At 41.9% G+C, this 22,060-nt stretch overlaps 1 protein-coding gene across 1 annotated transcript in view; it reads left to right on the top strand.

Moving 5' to 3' along the window:
• The first annotated feature begins 1,797 nt into the window (after positions 1 to 1,797).
• The window catches only part of CNGB1 (cyclic nucleotide gated channel subunit beta 1), a 40,645-nt gene continuing 20,382 nt past the window's right edge, over positions 1,798 to 22,060 (top strand). The window contains exons 1-3 of the mRNA XM_065416799.1: positions 1,798 to 2,029; positions 3,783 to 3,939; positions 18,153 to 18,251. Of these exons, the coding sequence (XP_065272871.1) occupies positions 1,798 to 2,029; positions 3,783 to 3,939; positions 18,153 to 18,251 (488 nt within the window). The remainder of the gene's footprint in view (positions 2,030 to 3,782; positions 3,940 to 18,152; positions 18,252 to 22,060) is intronic.

The following is a 22,060-nucleotide window of genomic DNA, read 5'->3' as shown; positions in this document are numbered from 1 at the left end:
CAGCACATATGGGAGGGAATTTGGCCTGGTCTCCCCTGCTAGGGATTCAACAGCATGGGGGCCTCTCCACTGGGAGCAGAGCTGGAATAGCGCCTGCAGAGACCCTGGCACAGGGGTTGTATCAGGGACAGGCTGAGACAGGAAACAGGCATGACTAACACGTACTGTGCTCTTACTCTCCTGGCAGACAGTCCTTTGAGTGCTGTTGCCAGAGGATGCAGGTTAGAGCAGCCCCCATGCTGCTCTACCCTGCCCTGGGGCTGGGCAGAGAATCAGGGATCTGTAACCAGTTCTGTGATGCCTCCAGTGCTCTGGAAACTCAGCGCAGTGGAGAATATGGCTCTATATTTGTAGTGATTTAAATTTTCTTTTAAAATAAAATTCCACATGGATAATTCTTAGAGCCTGATGCCTGGTTTCATCATTGCCCATCATTCCCCGACACTCTCCTGTCTGGTGGGAGAGCAGAAGAGCATTGTGTTGGCAGATGCTTGTAGATGACCATTGCGCATTGTATGAAAAGACCACAGAACAGAAAAGTGATATCAACGTTACGGTTTGGGCTGCGATGGTACTCAGGTATACAACACTGGATTCCAGCAGAAGACAAATAGAATGATGCGAGTCACAGCCTAACCTCACAGGAAACATTTTGTGTCCAAGACCAGGGATGGAGCCCTCTCTCTCCAGGATTTTACTGCCAGCGCAACAAGAACATGGAGAGAGAAAAGACTTTCTATTCCAAACAAAGTTTTCAAAAGTGTCCATTAATTCCAGGTGCCTCCGTTTTTGGGTGTCTGCTTTGAAGCACCTGGAGTGTGATTTTCAGAGTGCTGAGTACCCTCTTCTGCTGCTGTAGCCAATGCTAGCAGCAGGCTTCTGGGAGTCTAGAGGTGGGCTTCCAAAACTAGAGGCACCTCGAATGGATAGACATTTTTGAACATTTGACCCTTAATGCTTCTTTTAATCTTTGGGTCTTATCTGTGATACAGATTCATTTCAGCTGGATGGGAATAGGGATCATGAATGTCTGCCCTTCAGACTGATGCAATTTCATATTCCACTAGGACTTGTGCTTTGGAGACTGCTTGTTTCGTATTCTGGGCAACTGATGAATGAGAGACATTAGATCTGGAAAGGCCTTAAAGTGAAAACAGTGGGCTTTGGGCAGGCAGGGGAAGCGAAGCAGCGGAAAGGGGTACTTGCCCTTTCCCTTCTGGAGAACGTTGCTTGGCTCAGACGGGAGATGTATTTGGTGGTGACAGTCTAGTTCCTCAGGGGACATTTGCCGTTGCAATTTTGTCGTGACTCTCAGTCTCTGTTTAGATGAGACTCAGTAGTGAAATAACGCTGGGTGCTGAAAATCAGGACAGAGGCCCCTTAGTAAAGTTGTGTGTAACCCACACACCTCCTGGGTGTAGTGTTCTGGCCCAGCTAGTGGCACTGGGACCACTTAGAGAGAGGGAACTTAATGAGTCTGCTGTACAGCCTTAGCAAAGAGCCCTATAGCTTTCAGCTTATGTATTTAGCTCCCGAGGTCCCAGGTTCAATCCCGCCTGCCGGTGTTACATGTGTAAGGGAAGCCTGTATGGCACTTGCTTCCTCTGTTCCTGATTCTAAGCTATTAGCTTTTGCCCTTGTGAGCACTAAAACAAAAATCACCACCAATGTTGTATTTCTCTTTTAAAGAAACAGCTCATCTGGAACTAAAACAAGACTGTCTCACCTGATTCTATGTTTCTTGTTGCAGCTTCAGACGCCCTGTCCTTTGCTTGAAGCGCCTAGGCTCCTAGCATCATGTCCAAGCAAACCAGAGACGTTGAGTTAGATCGCCTGGTGCATGACCAGCCGCTTGACTGCAGGAGCTCCTCCCCTTCCTCCCAAGGCACAGTAGAGCAGCTACCCAATGTTCCCAGCTACCAATTCTCCACCATCTCCCGCATCCCCGTCCTCATCTCCAAAAAGCAAAAGTCTGGTGTGGTGAACCCCAGTTTTTTGAATGAGGAATGGTCCCCTTCTCATCCTTTAGGTAGTATAGAGGATGGCTTTTCTGATGTGCTTGCATGGCTTTGGGCATGGGCTTTTATCTCTGTGTGTCCTTTCTGGTGCTCTTGTTTTTAAAAAAACATGTTCCATATTGCAACATAGTGATGCACGTTATTTCTATAATGGAATCATTTTGTGTTAATATCACTGAATTATAATTACAGTATTGTCAAGTTCACCCAACAAAGAACATTAAAAAATGTCAGGGTTGAAAAAAACAACAACCCCACAACACCAATAAACAACAACCCCACAACACCAACAAAAAACCCTCACAACAAAAAAAAACCACCACTCCCCTTCTCACTGCTCAAAAATCTCAAAAGCAACCCACAATTAAAGGACCAAATCTCCAGTACACGGACACTTTCTGTCGCTAACACACCCACATACACGCTCAGCGAGAACAAAGGAATGGGAAGGGGAGTCTTGTTATAAGCAGTTTAGTCCATAAGTGTTAACCTTGCTTTTGTGGATCTGTTTCACAACGAAAGCGCCAGGTTCTGCCATTCTTATGTCAAACATTAGCATCCTTCACAAATAGCCCCACAGAAACGGGTGGAACTCCTTTTGGGACATGTGATAGAACGACATTAAAATTCACCACTCTGCATGAGTACGGGTGGCAGAACCTGCCTCTTAATGGCCTTTTAAGGCTTAGTAGTGTTTGTTGTGTGACGTTTCTTGTGTTTTGCTTGCCTTGTCACTTCTAGCTGAATATCTTCTCTGATGAACAATGTAGAGGTTTGAATGGGTTTGTTTGTGCATGCGACTCTCTCTCCTGTGCTTTTGGGGTGATAGTCATCTCTGGGCAGAAAGCCCCCCACTGAATATAAGTGGTGCAAGGCCCTCTACACACGAGGCTGAATTTTCACCTTTTGTAAATAAAAGTTGCAAGGACTCGCTGGCTGGGATTTTAGATATCATCATGAGGATAGGTTTCGGCAGGTGAAGGCCAGGCATGCAGAGTGGGACCCGGGTGCCGGCTGTGCTCCTAACTGTAACGTGCGTGGCTGGTTGTTCTGAGATTCCTGCCAGATTGAGTCGAGAACCTTCAAATTATTATTTAAATAATGTCTTATTTGGGGTAAAAACAGGCAGTCATGCAATTTGAAATCTACAGAATGAATCGGAACTCTAACAACATAATACTGATGTAAACCCCCTTAGAAAACTTCATGGGTGTGTGTATGTAGGAGTTGAGGGACTTTACTTATGGATACCTAGCTGGCAGCTTTTGATGTTGATAATCTGAGTCACTTCACCGTATTTTTTCCCATAATGTGGAACGAGCGACTACAATCTGTCCAGGATATTTAAAAGACAACATCACTCTCAAGCTATGAGTGCACAAGAGAAGCAGCTCGATCAATTCATGTTGTGATGCTTAATGGGCCAGATCTTCAGCTGATGTAGGTGACTGAAGTCAATGAAGATACGCTGATTTATATCAACTGAGCATCTGGCCTGGTTCCCCCCGCCCTTTCAGGATGGACCTTAACTTTGAATTTTGTGGCTTTGTTAGTTTCTTTTCCAAGCTGAATGGTACTACATGTGCTGTCAATGTACATAAATACATAAGGCCTGGAGACAGCTTAGATTGACGTCAGTGCCAACAGGTTGACTAATTTTGACGTTGAGCAAAACCACTGGTCCCAAGTGATTCTAGAGAGATTTTTGCCCCTTAATGTAGCCCGTTTCCTTTTCTGATTCCTTTTCTGTTTTTTCTCTCCAAGAGCCATCGTCCAGTAGATATCCCATTGTCAACGTCAAGGATGTCGACGCCAAAAGCAGCTGTGCAGGGGTGCAGAAACACGACCCCCATCTGCCCCCGCCTTCCCGGAATAATTCCCACACGCTCATGGTACCAGGCGCGCCTGTGGCTCCGAAGCGGTATGGGTCTGGAAAATGTCTTAAATGCTTTGTGTTCTGCCCGACTTTAGCTCTAGGAAACATCACACCCTGACAAGCAGCCCGTTAACCATTACCTAGGGTTGTCTTTAAACCATTCTCTTCAAGTCTGCCCACGAGTGTGGCACCTGTTGTTCCACACTTGGGAGATTGCAGGTGTCTATAGATACCAAGACAAAAATCTTTGTTAAGGAGAAGTTAAGAATGTTTCAGTGTAGCAGCCAATTTTCCAGGTACCATTTGACACTGAGCTGGAGTGTCTCCATATACGAACTTCATATGAGCTAGACTGTGAAATTAGAGCACTTACCTGAGAAGAGCAAAGATCAGTAAGTGACAAAGTAGCTCACTTGGCATCAGAGAGGAAGGTGGTAGGAACTAGATCTGAAAACCAGTGTTCAGTGGTGCACCACTGTGAAACTACGTGCCAAAAAAGGGATGATGGTAGGCTGGGAAAGTTAAGGTAGTTTTGGTACCTAGTTTGAAAAGTGCCAACTTAATTCTGCATTTTGAGTACTCCAATCTTGGCTGTGTGCCTGAAGCTTTAACTTCACCAGGACAAGGATTTTTGGAGATGAATTTCCTTAGATTATTTTAAAAAAATGGTTGCCATGTTTTCTGTTCCTGCAAACCCTAGCAGGTCCACAAGATGGGACAATCAAACCAGTAGACCTTAGGAGGTCTGGGGGAAATGCCCCCTTAGGCTGCTGGTCACCGAGCCTCCTGCTAACCACTGTCCTCACCCACCATCTTGTGTCCTGATGCTGCTGGTCTCATACAGTCTGCAAAATGGGAGCTCCAGTCCTGAGAATCTCTGTAGGTCCTCAGGATCAGGGCTTCTCTCCTATAGTGATTCGGAGATATGCAGGAGGGGGTCCCTCCTGTCAACTTACTAGTGTGAGAAGGACTGAGGCTGTCCTCCAACGGGCCACAGGGAAGGGGGGGAATGTGGGTGGAAGAAGGATTGGAGGTCAGCAGTACTGCCGGTGGTCCTGGGGCATGAGGAACCCTGCCCTGTTCCCCTGCTGCATAAGCTTGTCTTTCGTATTCGAGACTGGAGCTGGACAAAGAGTGGAAAAGATGATTTGTGAAAGTGTCAGTGTCTGACGTGATTCTGTCTGACCCTGTTCAAATCTTTTTAGTCTGCTTTTCCATGAACATCGTGTCTGGGTTCCCTCTGCACAAATGCGTGTGGGGCATACAAATAGGGATATGTGCCTGCGCACAGGGGAACAAATGTACTCCTGAGTGACTGAGCATGTTTGCACTGCGAGGACTCACCCAGCCTCTCCCTGGATCCATGTGTTTGGAAGTGAGAGTGTTCAGAGGTAGGGAGAGACAACGGGCGTGTTTTGAATCCCTGAATCTAAGGGCTTGTCTACATGGGGAAATTTATGTCACTTTGGAAGTGGTTTAGGCTAAACCAGAAAAAGGCACTCTCATTCCCCTCTCCCTCCCTCCCTCCCTCCCTCCGTGAAAGCAACGGCAGACAATCGTTTCGCGCCTTTTTTCCTGGGTTACCTGAGCAGACGCCATACCACGGCAAGCATGGAGCCCGCTCAGCTCACCGTCACCGTACGTCTCCTGGGTGCTGGCAGACGTGGGACTGCATTGCTACACAGCAGCAGCTCCTTGCCTTTTGGCAGCAGACGGTGCATTATGATTGGTAGCCATCGTCGTCATATTCCTGGTGCTCTTTTAGCCGACCTCGGTGAGGTCGGTCAGGGGCACCTGGGCAGACATGGGAGTGACTCAGCCAGGTCATTCCCATCTTCTGCCAAGCACCGAGGAGATGACGATGGCTAGCACTCTCACTGCACCGTCTTCTGGCGAGCAGCCAGGAGATGATGATGGCTAGCAGTCGTACTGCACCGTCTGCTGCCAGCCTAAGATGTAAAAGATAGATGGAGTGGATCAAAACAAGAAATTGACCTGATTTGTTTTGTGAAATCAACGGCCTACTAAACCCAGGGTTTTGAGTTCAATCCTTGAGGGGGCCATTCTGTGTGACAGTTGTTTGTGTTTCTTCTTGATGCAAAGCCACCCCTTTTGTTGATTTTAATTCCCTCTAAGCTATGTCGTCAGTCGCCTCTCCCTCTGTCAGAGCAACGGCAGACAATTGTTTCGCGCCAAACCAGGCGAGGAGGCGACGGCAGCGCGGTGACGAGAGTGATGAGGACATAGACATGGTCATAGACTTCTCACAAAGTACAGGCTGGGCAATGTGCCCCGGCAATGTGCACATCATGCTGATGAGCTCTGCATAGTCACCTGTGCTGATCAGCTCGCCACGCTGGCCAAACAGGAAATGAAATTCAAAAGTTCACGGGCCTTTTCCTGTCTACCTGGGTAGTGCATCTGAGTTGAGAGCGCTGTCCAAAGTGGTCACAATGGAGCACTCTGGGATAGCTCCCGGAGGCCAATACCGTCGAATTGCATCCACACTACCCCAAATTCGACCCGGCAAGGCCGATTTCAGCGCTAATCCCCTCGTCGGAGGTGGAGTAAAGAAATTGATTTAAAGAGCCTTTTAAGTCGAAAAAAAGGGCTTTGTCGTGTGGACGGGTCCAGGGTTAAATCGAGGTAACGCTGCTAAATTCGACCTAAAGTCGTAGTGTAGACCAGGCCTAAGAGTGTCCACCTGGGGAGTTATACCAGTATAATTATACCAGTATAGTTATGCCAGTAAAATTTCCCCTTGTAGACAAGCCCTAAATAACTACAACATCCACATGAGTAATAGCGAGAAGCAGAACAGAGAGAAATCCTTTGCCTGGACTTACTTTGAACATGTTCCAGCCTCAGAACCTACAGCGACATGCTGACGCCACGGACAGAGCTTGCAGAGGGTGGAATAGTACCAGGTGCAACTCCCTTGTGAAACCTCCTCTACACATGACACGGGGTCATGAAGGCTCCTGCTGGCGTGATGTCAGAAGATTGCCGACAGGGAGGAGGGCTGTGAGCCTCACCACCACTGTCAGGGAGAAATAGGATGCTGTTGCTTGCTGGCCTCTCATCAGGGAACAGAAATTGAGTTTACCAGTCACACGGCTTGAATCCCAAATGTCCATAAAGACTATTTGCTCCAAAATCACTAACGAGGCCTGCATTTATAAAATGCCAGATCTGTTGTTGGCTGATCCGTGAACAAAAAAAAGTATCAAATCTGAGTCCAGGTCTACACTTCAGACCTATTTCGGTAGAAGTATGTCACTTGGGCGGTGAAAGATCTGCACCCCTGAGCGGTGTGGTTATACTGACCTAACCGCCCCTGTAGACAGCACTATGTCAACAGGAGAGCTTCTCCCATCGACCGAGCTGCCACCTCTCGGGGAGGTGGAGTAACTACACCAGCAGGAGAAGCTCTCCCATCGACGGAGTAGTGTCTTCACTAAAGCGCTACAGCGGCTCAGCTGCACTGTACGTGAGGACAAGCCCTAATAAACTGTTCACAACGAATAGATCAGAGAGCTCCAGATACATCAGGGCCAGATCCTCGGTGGGTGAAAACTGGCCTAGCTCCATTGATTTAGTCCAGCGGTTTTCACTTCCTTGTTTGCTGGAGGATCGGAGTAGGACAGAACATCACAACAGGCTGTGAGTTGAGATGCAACTTTCTCAGCCCTTAGTTGAGACAGTCTATGACTCAACACCCCCTGCCTCCTCTCCTGAGGACTGGGAGAACCGCAGCCCAGGTTTCAGTCTGCTGGAAGTTAACTACCCCAACCCCAGTCTCCCAAAGGATGCCCCACCAAAACCAGGCCTCATATTTCTAATCTAAAAAAGCAGCAGAAAATAACTTCTTTTTTTTTCTTGAAAGAGGTGACATTCCTTGTCTTTCTCATCATATAGGACCAATATAAACCAAAACCAAAACATGTTTTCCCTTTGCAGATCACTTTTAAACATATTCTTGTCCTAGCTTAATGGATCTTTTGTTTTCCAGGTCCCTAAGATCACCCACAATGAAAGAGCAGAAACCACTGTAGTCCAGTTTACCGAATAGGTTTATTAGAATTGGAAAAAATAGATTGAGAATTAGCAAGTAAAATGCCAAACTGCAAATAGTTGACAGCATGAAGAAGATCTAGTGTTAGAAAGTCACTGGATTTCACCAAGGGGGATTTTATTTTTCTTCGAGACCTAAAGACAAAGATTTTCCAGTAACAATGTGATCCCAGCTGGAGAGCCGGTGACATTAATCTGACACTGAACCGCCTTAAGTTCAACATGTGGTTAAAAAACCCAATAAAACAGATGAATAGAACCCCCTGTGCTGAGTGAGTGACTGGTGAGCGAAAGGATTTCATCTTTACCGGGGTCAAAATTATGCAGTGCGGCTTCTAGAGCTGGCAGACAATCGTTTCTACCTTTGGTCTTAATTCCAGGGCGCTCTAATAAAAAGGACTTTAAAGGTAGTTTAGCTGCAGTCAGTGCCAAGGTAAAGGAACTGGCCCGGATGAGTGTTTCACCTTTTGGAAAAATGAAAATGAGGGATAATTTTTTGAGACAGAAAAGCCACTGGCGAGTATGTCAGCCTTTGGTTTGCTTAGTTGCTCGCTGTCCTGTACAGTCTGTCTGTTTTGTCTCTCTGTGTGCAGCTCCTATGTCATTAACAAAAATAGGCAGAGAAGGTTCTTCCCTGTCCACCCTCTTCAGTAGCACAGACGGTTCTCCTTCCTTTTTCCTCTTGCTGCCGTACCACAGCAGAGGAAACACTGAGATTAACCACGGAGGCAGACACTCCGTTCAAAAGTTTCGAAACCCTGGTCTAAGCTAGGAAAACGATCTGTTGCAAGGACATCACCAATCAGTGGTGTCGAACTAATGCTGAACATGATTTGACTGCATGTAGCCACAGACAAAGCAATTCCCATACCGTTTCAGAAGCCAACACGGTTCCTAAAACAGTGCTGAACCTGGTTTGTAGTTGGCTACAGCGGCAGTTTGAACCAAATTCAGATCCCTTTTAGCTGCACCTGTTGCTGATATCCATTGTCAGCATGGAATATTATTATTCCTTGCTAACAGTTGTCGTCAGGAACAGGGACTAGCATAAATAAAGCCTAATGCTGCAGGTGAGAGGTCCAGCGACTTCCATATATTTAAATCTGTTGCAAAACCTGGACTGTATTCCTGGTGCTTGTATTTCAGATTCAAGTAATCTTCCTCCTCCCACCAGGTAGAGATGTAAGAATTCTTGAGCTGGCTTAATATGGCATCTTGTTATTAAAGGTGGACCGAGATGCAACATTTTGACCCAGTGTTCAATCACCCCAAAATCAGAGGCTTTGGGATCTGTGGGTTAGTTTTGGACTATTGTAGAGATGGGAACCAGACAGAAATTTCAGAGTTGCGTTCAGATTCTAAACAGCCACAAAGTTCAGACATAATCAGACACTGGGTTTTGGCTCAGACCCATCTATTCTTATAGAGGTGGCCTTTAGGTATTTAGATTAGATATTTTTGACATATGCATCTGTGTCCTGGAGTAGTCTTGTTTAGCATGTGCACACTAGAACCTTCGTTTAAATTTTTCTCTGTATAGCCCTTTCAACCATAGCAAGATACCTCATTGTGATGCTGACACCTAGTAGACACAGGAGGAACAGACAGTACAGATCGCTGTCCTGGATTGGTGAATCCCATATAACTACTGCCTAGATAATGATCATTCCTTATCAATGGTGTCTGTCAGTGAGGTGAGAAAAATAACTTTTAAATCCACAGTGTGCATATAGTTTGGAGCATTTCAAGCTGCCTGCTATTTGAGCATTTATTAAAGGAGCAGACAGTATACTCGCAGAGTGTGTTATATCTTGTTTGTGTGATGTTTTTTGTTCAACCTTCTTAAGATGACCACTAGAGGTCCTGTGCCTCTACTAAGATTCTAAGATGCAGTAAATCATCTTCTATTGAACCTTTCATAGGCACAATATCACCCATTTTTGGAGGGGAAAAATATACATCTAATTCATTTTAATAGAGGGAAAAATCTACTAGAAGTGTTTTGCATTCAACAATTTGCGGGTCATGCACTGGGAAGAAAGCATCATAAAACCATATTTCAGTTGTGCTGCAACATTTTTGAGGCCTCATTCAAGATTCCCAGGTCTCTTTTTTAGTCTTTCAGGAGTCCTTCGCTAGTTTCTCTGAGGGGTAATAGATGTTCTAGTGTAAGGAGTCTTGTATGAGTCAACAGTTATTTGCCTACAGGCATGAGGAAGTTCATCTTAGCACTGGCTTGCTTGATGTCTCTTGAAAAATTATGTGTGTCAGGATAATTCTTGTCACTGCAGTAAATAATGTCTTTTTTCTTGATAAGTGGTCTTGGATCAAACAGTATAGATTGCTTACTAGTCCCTGGCTACTTTATAACTATTTGGTTGCTTTGGTTGAAATCAAGTGGTGTAACTTCCACACTGATCAATAACCTGTTTTTCCATGATCTTCGTCCATTTGTCTCATTTCTTTGTCATCTGATGACTAAGATGGACTTGGGGTGACATAATTTTGATAAAGTGACACTTGTCATACATGGTTTAGATCTATAATATCATGCTGAATGATTCACAGTTTGTTTAATGAGTGTCTTGGATACAGATTCTCCATGAATCACACCATTCCTTTTCTTTGTGACCCCAATGAGTTGTGTACTGTCATATAAAACTCAAATTCTCTGTAAACCGATGGAAGTTTTGAACTTGAAATGAGTGTCAGTTGTTTGGTGTGATTTTCATAGAATCATAGACTATCAGGGTTGGAAGGAACCTCAGGAGGTCCTCTAGTCCAACCCCCTGCTCAAAGCAGGACCAATCCCCAGCTAAATCATCCCAGCCAGGGCTTTGTCAAGCCGGGCCTTAAAAACCGCTAAGGACGGAGATTCCACCACCTCCCTAGGGAACCCATTCCAGTGCTTCATTTTGTCATGAATGTCAAAGTGCACAAATACTTTTCTAGCATAGACCCAGCAGCTGACTGCTGCCGCTATTAAATATTCATATCCATTGCATATTGAGCATGTTTTGATGAAGATGAATGAATAATGGCCAGTGGCTACTGGGTTATAAAAGTAGAACTGGTTGAAAAACAAACAAACAATAATGAAAATGTTCCCAAATCTCCCTACTCGTTTTAAACCAACAGTGAGATCCTTCAAGGTGTTTAGTACCTTCCAACAGAGGATTTCAAAGCACTTTGCAGATATTAATGAATCAAACTCATAACAACCCTATGAGATATGGTAGTATTGTTCTCCATGTTACATGTGAGGGGGAAACTGAGGTACATCAAAGTTAAATGACTTGTTCAAGGTCAGAAAGAAAGGATGTGGCATAACTGGGAACAGAACTTGGATTCTAAAGAGTTCCTATACTTTGGTGAAGAGACCAGTATAAATATCTAGATGTACAGATAGATAGGCAGAACCAAGATCCCCGGACTTTGATCTTGATACATTTTTATTTTCCTTGCTTCCTTTCCATTGTCAATGTTCCCAGTTGGCTAATGCACTAAAACACAGTCCATTAATGCACTGAGCAAGCAAAATGCACATTTTATTTTATCTGAGAGTGATTAAAAAAATCTGTGAAATTCATCATTCATGGAGTATTTGAGCTGTTTGAGTAATCATAAGTCTTATTCTTTGATGCTCCCTCTCTCTGCTTGAGCCTGTCTCATAACCAGTTCACGCAGCTTCTTAAAGGCAATCATCTCACTGATATTTGACACAATTTAATAAAAATACTTTTGAGGCTAAGTGTGAAAAATCTTCTAGCTCTCTCTAAAAAACCAAAATGCTTCTCATGAATGTGTAAAATAGGACACAGATAGAACTGTATTCATTCTTTCTCTGTCACAGGATCCTGCATATGTCCCAGTAGCACGTTTTATATTTATTTATATTAGGGCTGTCAAGCAATTAAAAAAATTAATCGTGATTAATCGCGCTGTTAAACAATAGAATACCATTTATTTAAATATTTTTGGATGTTTACTACATTTTCAAATATATTGATTTCAATTACAACACAGAATACAAAGTGTACTGTGCTCACTTTATATTTATTTGTGATTACAAATATTTGCACTGTAAAAAACAAAAACAAAATTATTTTTCAATTCACCTCATACAGGTACTGTATTGCAATCTCTTGATTATGAAAGTTGAACTTACAAATGTAGAATTATGTACAAAAAAAATCTGCATTCAGAAATAAAACAATGTAAAACTTTAGAGCCTACAAGTCCACTCAGTCCTACTTCTTGGTCAGCCACTCAGACAAACTAGGTTGGTTACAATTTGCAGGAGATAATGCTGCCTTCTTCTTGTTTACAATGTCATCTGAAAGTGAGAACAGGCATTGTCATGGCACTGTTGTAGCTGGTGTTGCAAGATATTTACGTGCCAGATGTGCTAAAGATTCATATGTCCCTTCATGCTTCAACCACCATTCCAGAGGACATGCGTCCATGCTGATGACGGGTTCTGCTTGATAACGATCCAAAGCAGAGCGGACTGACACATGTTCATTTTCATCATCTGAGTCAGATGCCACCAGCAGAAGGTTGATTTTCTTTTTTGGTGGTTCGGGTTCTGTAGTTTCCGCATCGGAGTGTTGCTTTTTTAAAACTTCTAAAATCATGCTCCATACCTCGTCCCTCTCAGATTTTGGACGGCACTTCAGATTCTTAAACCTTGGGTTGCGTGCTATAGCTAGTTTTAGAAATCTCACATCGGTACCTTCTTTGTGTTTTGTCAAATCTGCTGTGAAAGTGTTCTGAAAATGAACATGTGCTGGGTCATCATCCGAGACTGTTATAATATGAAATATATGGCAGAATGCAGATAAAACAGAGCAGGAGCCATACAGTTCTCCCCCCAAGGAGTACAGTCACAAATTCAATTAACACATTATTTTTTTAACGAGCATCATCAGCATGGAAGCATGTCCTCTGGAATGGTGGCCGAAGCATGAAGGGGCATACAAATGTTTAGCATATCTGACACCTAAATACCTTGCAGTGCCGGCTACAAAAGTGCCATGCGAATGCCTGTTGTCACTTTCAGGTGACATTGTAAAGAAACTTGTTTGTCTTAGCGATTGGCAGAATAAGAAGTAGGACTGAATGGACTTGTAGGCTCTAAATTTTATACTGTTTTGTTTTTGAATGCAGTTATGTAACCAAAAAAAATCTGCATTTGTAAGTTACACTTTCACGATAAAGAGATTGCACTTCAGTACTTGTATGAGGTGAATTGAAAAATACTATTTCTTTTGTTTATCATTTTTACAGTGCATATATTTGTAATAAAAATAATATAAAGTGAGCACTGTACACTTTGTATTCTGTGTTGTAATTGAAATCAATATTGAAAGTGTAGAAAAACATCAAAAATATTTAATAAATTTTAATTGGTATTCTATTGTTATAAGTGCAATTAATTGCAATTAATTTTTTAATCATGATTAATGTTTTGAGTTAATCACGTGAGTTAACTGCGATTAATTGACAGCCCTAATTTATATACTTAATAGAGGAAGCTGGTCTTGTGGTTAAGGCACTGGATAGGGACTCAGTAGATGTGGGTTAAGTTTCCAGCTGCCATAGATATGAGCAAATCATTTAATCATTCCATGCCTCAGTTTCCCATCTATAAAATAGGGCTACTAGTACTTCCTTTGTCTTTCTTGTCTATTTCGCTTGTAAGCTCTTCCGGGCAGGGACTGTCTCCCGTTCCGTTTGTAGCATTCTGTGCCTAGCACAACAGAGCTGTTTGATCTTGGTTAGAGCTTTCATTGCTACAGTAATACAAATGATATATTTGTAAGGTATCTATCATAAGCATCCAAGCACAGTGCAACAAAACACACAATAGTAAAGCTAAATTTAAAAAAAATCACTTTCAAGTATACAGTCCAAACGAGCCAAAGGATCTGCCACCAGGACAAACCGGATAGCTTTTAGGCATACCACACTAGAACTAGGTAATCTTTGGCCACTCACCCTGATACTTTAACTAGATCATTTTCTGCTAATCATTTTTTCTTTTCAAAATTCAGGGCATTATCTCTGACCCTGCTGAAACTCTGGTTCATGCTTTTGCTCTATTGCCACTGAAGCATTGCATTCATTTCTGTCTTGGTTTCCCTGCCTTGTCAGGTTTTCCAAGACAGTCTTTTCAGAACACTGCAAAATGCATGACTCCTCCCTTTCCCCTGCCCAAGAGCTCACATTTCTCATGTGGTGTCTTTATTTAGGCAATTACTTTAGCTACCTGTGAACTTGAAGACGCAATTTAAATTTGTATTACTTGTATTCAAAATCCTTCATACTTCAGTTCCTTCAAATTTGTGCAATGGGGTTTGTGCATATCTTCTTGGCTGTGCATCACACTCTGTGTTTTAAAAAGCTTCTTTTCCTTTAGTTATTTTTAGATTCATGGCTGCAAGGCTCTGTTGGATTTGGTTTTCATCTTGTACAGCACTGTGAACGCTACTTTATAAGTCAATAAGTGACAATATTCTACAATTATTTAGATAGCTCAAATAGGTACTAATAAACATATTTATCGTTAAAGTGGAAAAGTCTGCAGAATTCCATATCTATAGTACAGACTTTGGAATTTGTGCCTGAACTTGTATTGTTGATTATTTATTTAATCTCTTTCATGCATAACTTTTACTTCATGTAAACACACTCCTATTAAATAGCTATGCCATCTTAGCCATAGAGGACCTGTTCCAAGGCCCATTTAAATCAGTGGATTTTAATGGGCTTTGAATCTAGTCTTGCCAGCCCAGGTTTGACCTTTGCTATAGAGATATAATGCATATTGACTTCTTTTGAAGGTGCAGCCGTAGTGTATTTAAGGGCAAAATTAGCTCACAGAGTCTTGCAGAGAAGGGCAACAAAAATGATTAGTGATATGGACCTCTGATGAGGAGAAATTATAAAGACTGAGACTGTTCAGTTTAGAAAAGAGACAACTAGGGGGGGATATGAAGAGGTCTATAAAATCATGAATGGTGTGAAGGTAGTGAATAGGGAAGTGTTATTTACCCTTTCACGTAACTCAAGAACTAGGGGTCACCTTATGAAATTAACAGGCAGCAGATTTAAAACAAACAAAAGGAAAAAGTTCTTTACACAACGCACAGCCAACGCGTGGGACTCTTTGCTATGGGATGGTGTGGTTAAGCACTGGAATAAATTGCCTAGAGAGGTTGTGGAATATCCATCATTGGAGATTTTTAAGAGCAGGTTAGACACACACTTGTCAGGGATGGTCTAGATAATACTTAGTCTTGCCATGAGTGCTGGGGACTGGACTAGATGACCTCTCGAGGTCCCTTCCAGTCCTATGATTCTATGTTGTGAAGGCCAAAAGTATAACTGGGTTCAAAAAAGAGTTAGATAAGTTCATGAAGGATAGGTCCATCGATGGCTATTAGCCAGGATGGTCAAGGATGGAACCCCATGCTCCGGGTCTCCCCAAACCTGCAACTGCCAGAAGCTGGGACTGGATTACACAGAATGGCTCACTTGAGATTGCCCTGTTCTGTTCATTCTCTCTGAAGTATCTGGCACTGGCCACTGTCAGAGACAGGAAACTGGGCCAGGTGGACCGTTGGTGGTCTGACCCAGTATGGTCGTTTGTATGTTCTAATGGGAGTATCACACAGAGATTCAGTACTTTCTCAGGCAATTAAGAAACCGAGGCCTGTTAGGAAAATATTAACTTCCTCAACCCACATGGATATCTTCAAGGTATTTAGTAGTGATACCCCAGGTTCCCACAGAACCCCTCCCCCACAAGTGTTTAAAATCAGCTGAACTTTAAATTCCTTTCTTGGTAGATTGTAACATCTGCCAGGAAAGTAGATGAGTTGCAGCCACAGCAGACTACCAAAGCCTTTTCTCTGAGTCCCCAGACATTCAGAATTGCTAGAGGACAGATCTCTCTTTCTTATCTTCCCAAGGGCATTTGTGTTAATTTGAAAATAAATTTAGAGGCATTCTTCCCAAACTTCACATGACACAAAAAGACAGATTGCATATTCTGGAGGATGTGAAGGATGACTTTAAAGTGTGTCAGGTAAGAGGCTTTAAGGAAATGAAAAGAGGGGGTTGTACTTTTTCAACAAAGCAGGAAGTTTGCTTTTCCTTAAAGAATGACTGTTACTTTCAAAAATACATTTGACCAACTCTGCAAACCAGTGTATGAGGACTACTGGTTTATAATATTTGCATTCTTGTAAACATGTGGGCTTGAATAATAAAGGACATATGCAGTTAGTGAAAATATGTTGGAGTCTCTTGCTAATTCGTTTTTTGACTGCAAGGCATCCTTATACAATGAGGAGGCCAGCGACGACTCACGTGAGTTGTTTCGGTACCAAGTCACTGGAATGTCTTGTAGCTAAAATTTAAGTCCAGTACGGTGCAGTGAGGTTTCAGATCTCTATTCGGTGAATTAGCTTTGTGTAGAACTATCAGCCGCATGAGGCATGATATCATAAGACCCGTGCAAAACACGGAGTATTGTTGGTTTTACCTCTAAGTCTGTTGAAATCAGCTGAGGGCAGAATTTGGTTCTTGATTTCCTATAATCGATTGTGTGTGTTTGTTTTTGGTCTGGCAAGCAGAGTGGCCCCAAACAAATGTGTGGGATTCACTGAGGCTCCCCCAGACTGACCTTTGACCAAGGCTAACCAAGGAGGGAGTTTCTCGTATATTGTGGGCTGACCTGACTTAGAGGGTTTGTAGAGATACTGCTTAGCCATTCATTATGACCCATAACTAATTTGTGGGTTATCTATTTCCCCACATAATCACATTTCTCACATGTGCAAATGAACCCTGTACGCGTTTAGGATGTCCAACAACCTCCTCCCAGGTTGCAATGTTAATGTTCAGGCTGCGGCTGTTGGTGCAAAAGACTCTTACATACAGCAGCCCTTAGTCTCAGAGACTAAGGGCAGGTCTTCACTACCCGCCAGATTGGCGGTTAGTGATCAATCTATTGGGGATCGGTAGACGCGATAAATCGATCCCCGATCGCTCTGCCGTCGACTCCAGAACTCCACCACTGCCGAGAGGCAGAAGTGGAGTCGACGGAGGAGTGGCGGCAGTCAACCCCGCGCTGTGAGGACGCGAGGTAAGTCGATCTAAGATACGTCGACTTCAGCTGCTATTCTCGTAGCTGAAGTTGCGTATCTTAGATCGATCCCCCCCCCCCAGTGTAGATCAGGGCTAAGTATGTTAAACACCTGTATGATGACTACGTCTTCCTCTTGCATAAGAAGCAAAAATCCCCAAGACTGCTCCTGAACCTCAGTTTCCTACATGGTAGTGCAGTGCACTATTGAGTGATACACTGAGACATACTCATTTTATTTTATTTTATTATGATAATTATTATTTATTATTTACATTAAATAGCGCCCCAGTAGCAATCTGGGCCCCATAGTGCTAAGTGCATTCTGTAGCTGAGATACAAGAGACAAGAACAGATTTAAAATGTTTATAAAAGCTAATGTTAAAATGATCTAATATACAGGTTAAGGAAAGAGTGTCTATACATCTAGGTATAATGCTTAAATTATCCAAAAGTACAAAGTTTGGTTTAAAAATCATACAATAAATATAGTACATAATCTACAATATCCCCAATTTAGGTTAATAAATGTAATGATACAGTTTAGATATTAGCTTCCAAATATTTGGATAAATCACTCATAAAAGGTTATACTAAGAGTAGCTTGTGGAAAGCAAATATAGCAATGAGTGTAGATTGTCCCTCAGTAATTGAGAATTTAGGGTAGGTTGTCCCTCAGTAAATACAATCTCTCAGAGAAGTATTTCAGTTACTTTCCCGACTTTGCTTCTCAATGGCACTCCAGCTCATCTCTCCTGGTATTGCCGATGTCCGGTGATGTGTTCTAAATAGATGTCCCTTGACCACTTGATGGCGTCCTATACCACGAGTTGCCGAGATACAGCAGACAATATTAAAGCTCTCTCTGAAGTTCTGTTATTTTACATAGTAAATTACTCTGATTTGGTTTAACATTTTTAAACCTTACGTGGAGGCTTGTGTGGAGTGAGTGTGTGTGTGTACGAAGGGCAAAGAACATTTTCTTTCTGATTGTTTTTGTTCCTGATGCCATTTACTCATTTTTCTTTAGGAGGAAGCTACGCTCCGAGGAGGACAGCATAGAGGATGCATCCCCAGTTGAGTCTCCAGTCAGAGCCTCACCTGGCCAGTCCAACCTACAGAGAAAAAAGTGAGTTGGGTGTACTGCTAGAATGAGAGGCCCAGATTCATGAATCAGTGTAGTTATTAAGATTTCATATTTTGGTGCATAGATACAAAGGTGACTGGCACCTTAGAAATACCTAAGATACAACAGAGAAATGGATAGATGGATGGATATCTAGCACTGATAAGTAAGATGTTTCAGCGCAGTGAGTAAGGAAATATACTGTTACCAAAGTTAAAACTGTTCCTGTTATTCTTCATGCACTGTGATGAAAAATGTTCTCCTAGATTTTGCTGGCCTAGAACTTTTGCATCAAAAACCATAGACTGTATAAGTAGTGAAAGGATAATCTAATTTTGAATCAAAGATTTGAGAACTCATTTAAAAGCTGCATTTAATATCTATTCTATTTTCTAATACAGATTCATATTTAAGGAAGATTTAAAAAAAAATACCATTGCCAAGTGCTGCCAGATTTGTAGACATCACTGAAAGATCTGGCTTAGCTTGCAGAGAAGATGGCTGCCTTTTTAATTTGAACAGTATTACAGAAATGCGGTGCAGCCAACTTGTATTCGTTGTTCAGAAACATCTTGTTTCTCCTTTCTGGAATGAGAGGGCATTTTACATCATGTGTACTCAGTCCTGGACTTCTTTACGGTGTTCTACTAATGCAACAGTCCTGAGAGGAACCTCTCCCATTGAGTGCTTGTCTTTATTAAAAAATTGGATCATGCGAGACCATGGCCTTGAGGAGTCACTTGAACTAACACAATGTTCAACATGATTTAGCAATCCATGTAGACAGAAATTGTTGTGTCAGCTGATCATGAATAAACCCTATTAGAACCCTAGCGTTCACAACACCCAGTTGACATGCAGCTAAACATGACTTGTCTCTGCCTACACTGAGGTTAAACATGACTTTGCAATCATATTAGTTAACACAACCCAACTTTAACCTGACCTATTTTTTTAGTCAAGACAAGCTGTGGGAGACTGAAAGGGGAATTCACAGCCTACATGTTCATAGGCTTCCCCTAGCTGTCCATAGGCTTCCCCTACAACTCCATCCAGTGGTTCTCAACCAAAGCCCTCTCCTGGTATGACAGAGCATGGCGAGTGATGGCAGAAAGTAGCATGTGTTCTTAATAATTACCAAGTCGTTTCTAGCACTGTCTGCCCTTTGAAGCAAACGTACTGTATGACCTTGTGACACTGTAAGCACCTAGAGGATAATACAGTGATAAATAATAGCCAACATGATTTGTCAAGAACAAATCATGCCAAAACAACCTAATTTCCTTCTTTGACCGGGTTACTGGCTTAGCAGATAGGGGGAAAGCAGTATATGTGATGTCCCTTGATTTTAGTAAGGCTTTTGACGCAGTCCCACATGACATTCTCATAAGCAAACTAGGGAAATGTGGCCTAGATGAAATTATTATAAGGTGGGTACAACTGGTTCAAATACCGTACCCAAAGAGTAGTTATCAATGGTTCACTGTCAAACTGGGAGGATGTATCTAGTGGGGTCACACCAGCGTCTGTCCTGGGTCCGATACTATTCAGTTTTTTCATCAGTGATTTGGATAAGGGAGTGGAGAGTGTTCTTATAAAAGTTGCAGATGACATCAAGCTGGGAGGGATTGCAAGCACTTTGGAGGACAGTACTAGAATTCAAAATGACCTTAATAAATTGGAGAATTTGTCTGAAATCAACAAGATGAAATTCAATAAAGACAAATGCACAGTATTACATTTAGGAAGGAAAAATCAAAGTCAAAATACAAAATGGGGATTAACCAGGGTGGATTGTTTCAAATCAAAGCAATTTAAATAACTGATTTTAATCATGATTTAAATCAGCAAGCAGGAAACCTTGATTTAAATCTCTGATTTTAATATGTTTTGCATTTGTACTTTTTAGTTATTTTCCTTAAGAAAGGTGGATTCTCATTGGTTGGTAACAATAAAAAAAGTTGATTGGCACCTAAATACACTCCTTTCACTAAATTTGGTGCTTCTTTTTGCAAACCAGGAGAATACACTATTTCCATATATATTTATTTAAGCAGTTATATAGCTGAACTTACATTTATTCTGGGTCTTATTTTTTACATTTTTTATTATGTTAGAAAATGGTGAAAAATGCATTTCTTATTTACTAAATGAATAATTTTGTACTTGTGATTTGTGTTAAGCTCTATTTGGATGGGAATTTGAATGCAATTAAAAAGGCAAAAAAACTAGCATTTTAAAGTTGTTTTTAATTAGTTAAATACAACTACCTTAACAGTGCTGCATAAGAAAAAAGTTTATCAAAACATGTTTTGCATTTAAAACTGATTTATTTAACAAAGGAAGTATTATCAGTAGTTAGTGAATTTAACTGATTGTGTCTTGTCTCTGTTGTCCTTTAAGATTTTAGAAATAGTCGGTCTCATCCTCTCACACCTATTTTTTATTCAAAGATTAGAAGAGGAAAACAAGCTTTCCTGTTTTTCTCAACTTCCTATTGGTTTTAAACTTTGAATGAATGATCATTGAATTGGACTAGTTAAATAAACTGAAATGAAGAAAATATTCTCTCTCCCCTGCAGAAGAGGCTACTGCTGTCAAAAGCTGGTTTAGCATGTCAACAAACCCTGGCTCGAGGTGCTTAGCCAGTGGCTTCCATCAGTTCAGTGGTTGGACTTTCTTTAAAACTTTGGCAGTAAACATATACTGCGTAATTTAAAAAAAAGTTAAATTATTTCAATAGATTAGAGTAAGTTTAGGGCTAACATAGGTTGTCATAATTTCAAATTTAAGTTAAAAAAACCCCCTCTATTTTATTAAAATAAAATCAGATTTAAATAAAAAAATCAGATTTTTAAAAAAGAATCATCAACTTTTATCCATCTTGGGAATAACTGGCTCGGCAATAGTACTGCAGAAAAAGATCCAGGGGTTATAATGGATCACAAATTGAATATGAGCCAACAATGTGATTCAGTTGCAAGAAAGGCTTGCAACCTCTTGTGTCTTACATACACTATGTCTGCTGTATGTATGTAGTGTATGTAAGACACAAGAGGTAATTGTTCCGCTGTGCTTGGCACCGGTAAGGCCTCAGCTGGAGTACTGTGGTCAATTTTGTGTCTGTGCCACATTTTAAGAAAGATGTAGACAAACTGGAGAGAGTTCAGAGAAGAGCAACACAAATGTTAAAAGATTTAGAAAATGTGATCCATGAGGAAAGAGTAAAACCTGGGCATGTTTAGTCTTGAGAAAAGAAGACTGAGGGGGGACCCGATAAGTCTTCAAATACCTTAGGGGCTGTTACAAAGAGGATGGTGATCAATTGTTCTCCATGTCCATGGAAAGTAGTTACAAGAAGTAACCAGCTTAATCTGCAGCAAGGGAGATTTAGGTTAGATATTAGGAAAAACTTTCTAACTGTTACTCTAGTTAAGTAAAAACAACAAGGAGTCCGGTGGCACCTTAAACAGATTTATTTGGGCATAAGCTTTCGTGGGTAAAAAACCTCACTTCTTCAGATGCATGGAGGGAAAGTTACAGATGCAGGCATTATATACTGACACATGAAGAGAAGGGAGTTACCTCACAAGTGGAGAACCAGGGTTGACAGGGCCAATTCGCTCAGGGTGGATGTAGTCCACTCCCAATAATAGATGAGGAGGTGTCAATTCCAGGAGAGGCAAAGCTGCTTTTGTAATGAGCCAGCCACTCCCAGTCCCTATTCAAGCCCAAATTAATGGTGTTAAATTTGCAAATGAATTTTAGTTCTGCTGTTTCTCTTTGAAGTCTAGTTAAGTAGTAGAACGGGT

This window comes from Emys orbicularis, chromosome 14, assembly GCF_028017835.1.
Source record: "Emys orbicularis isolate rEmyOrb1 chromosome 14, rEmyOrb1.hap1, whole genome shotgun sequence".
NCBI lineage: Eukaryota > Metazoa > Chordata > Testudines > Emydidae > Emys > Emys orbicularis.
Note: the sequence above shows the minus strand (reverse complement) of the source record. Positions and strands in the feature narration are given on the sequence as shown.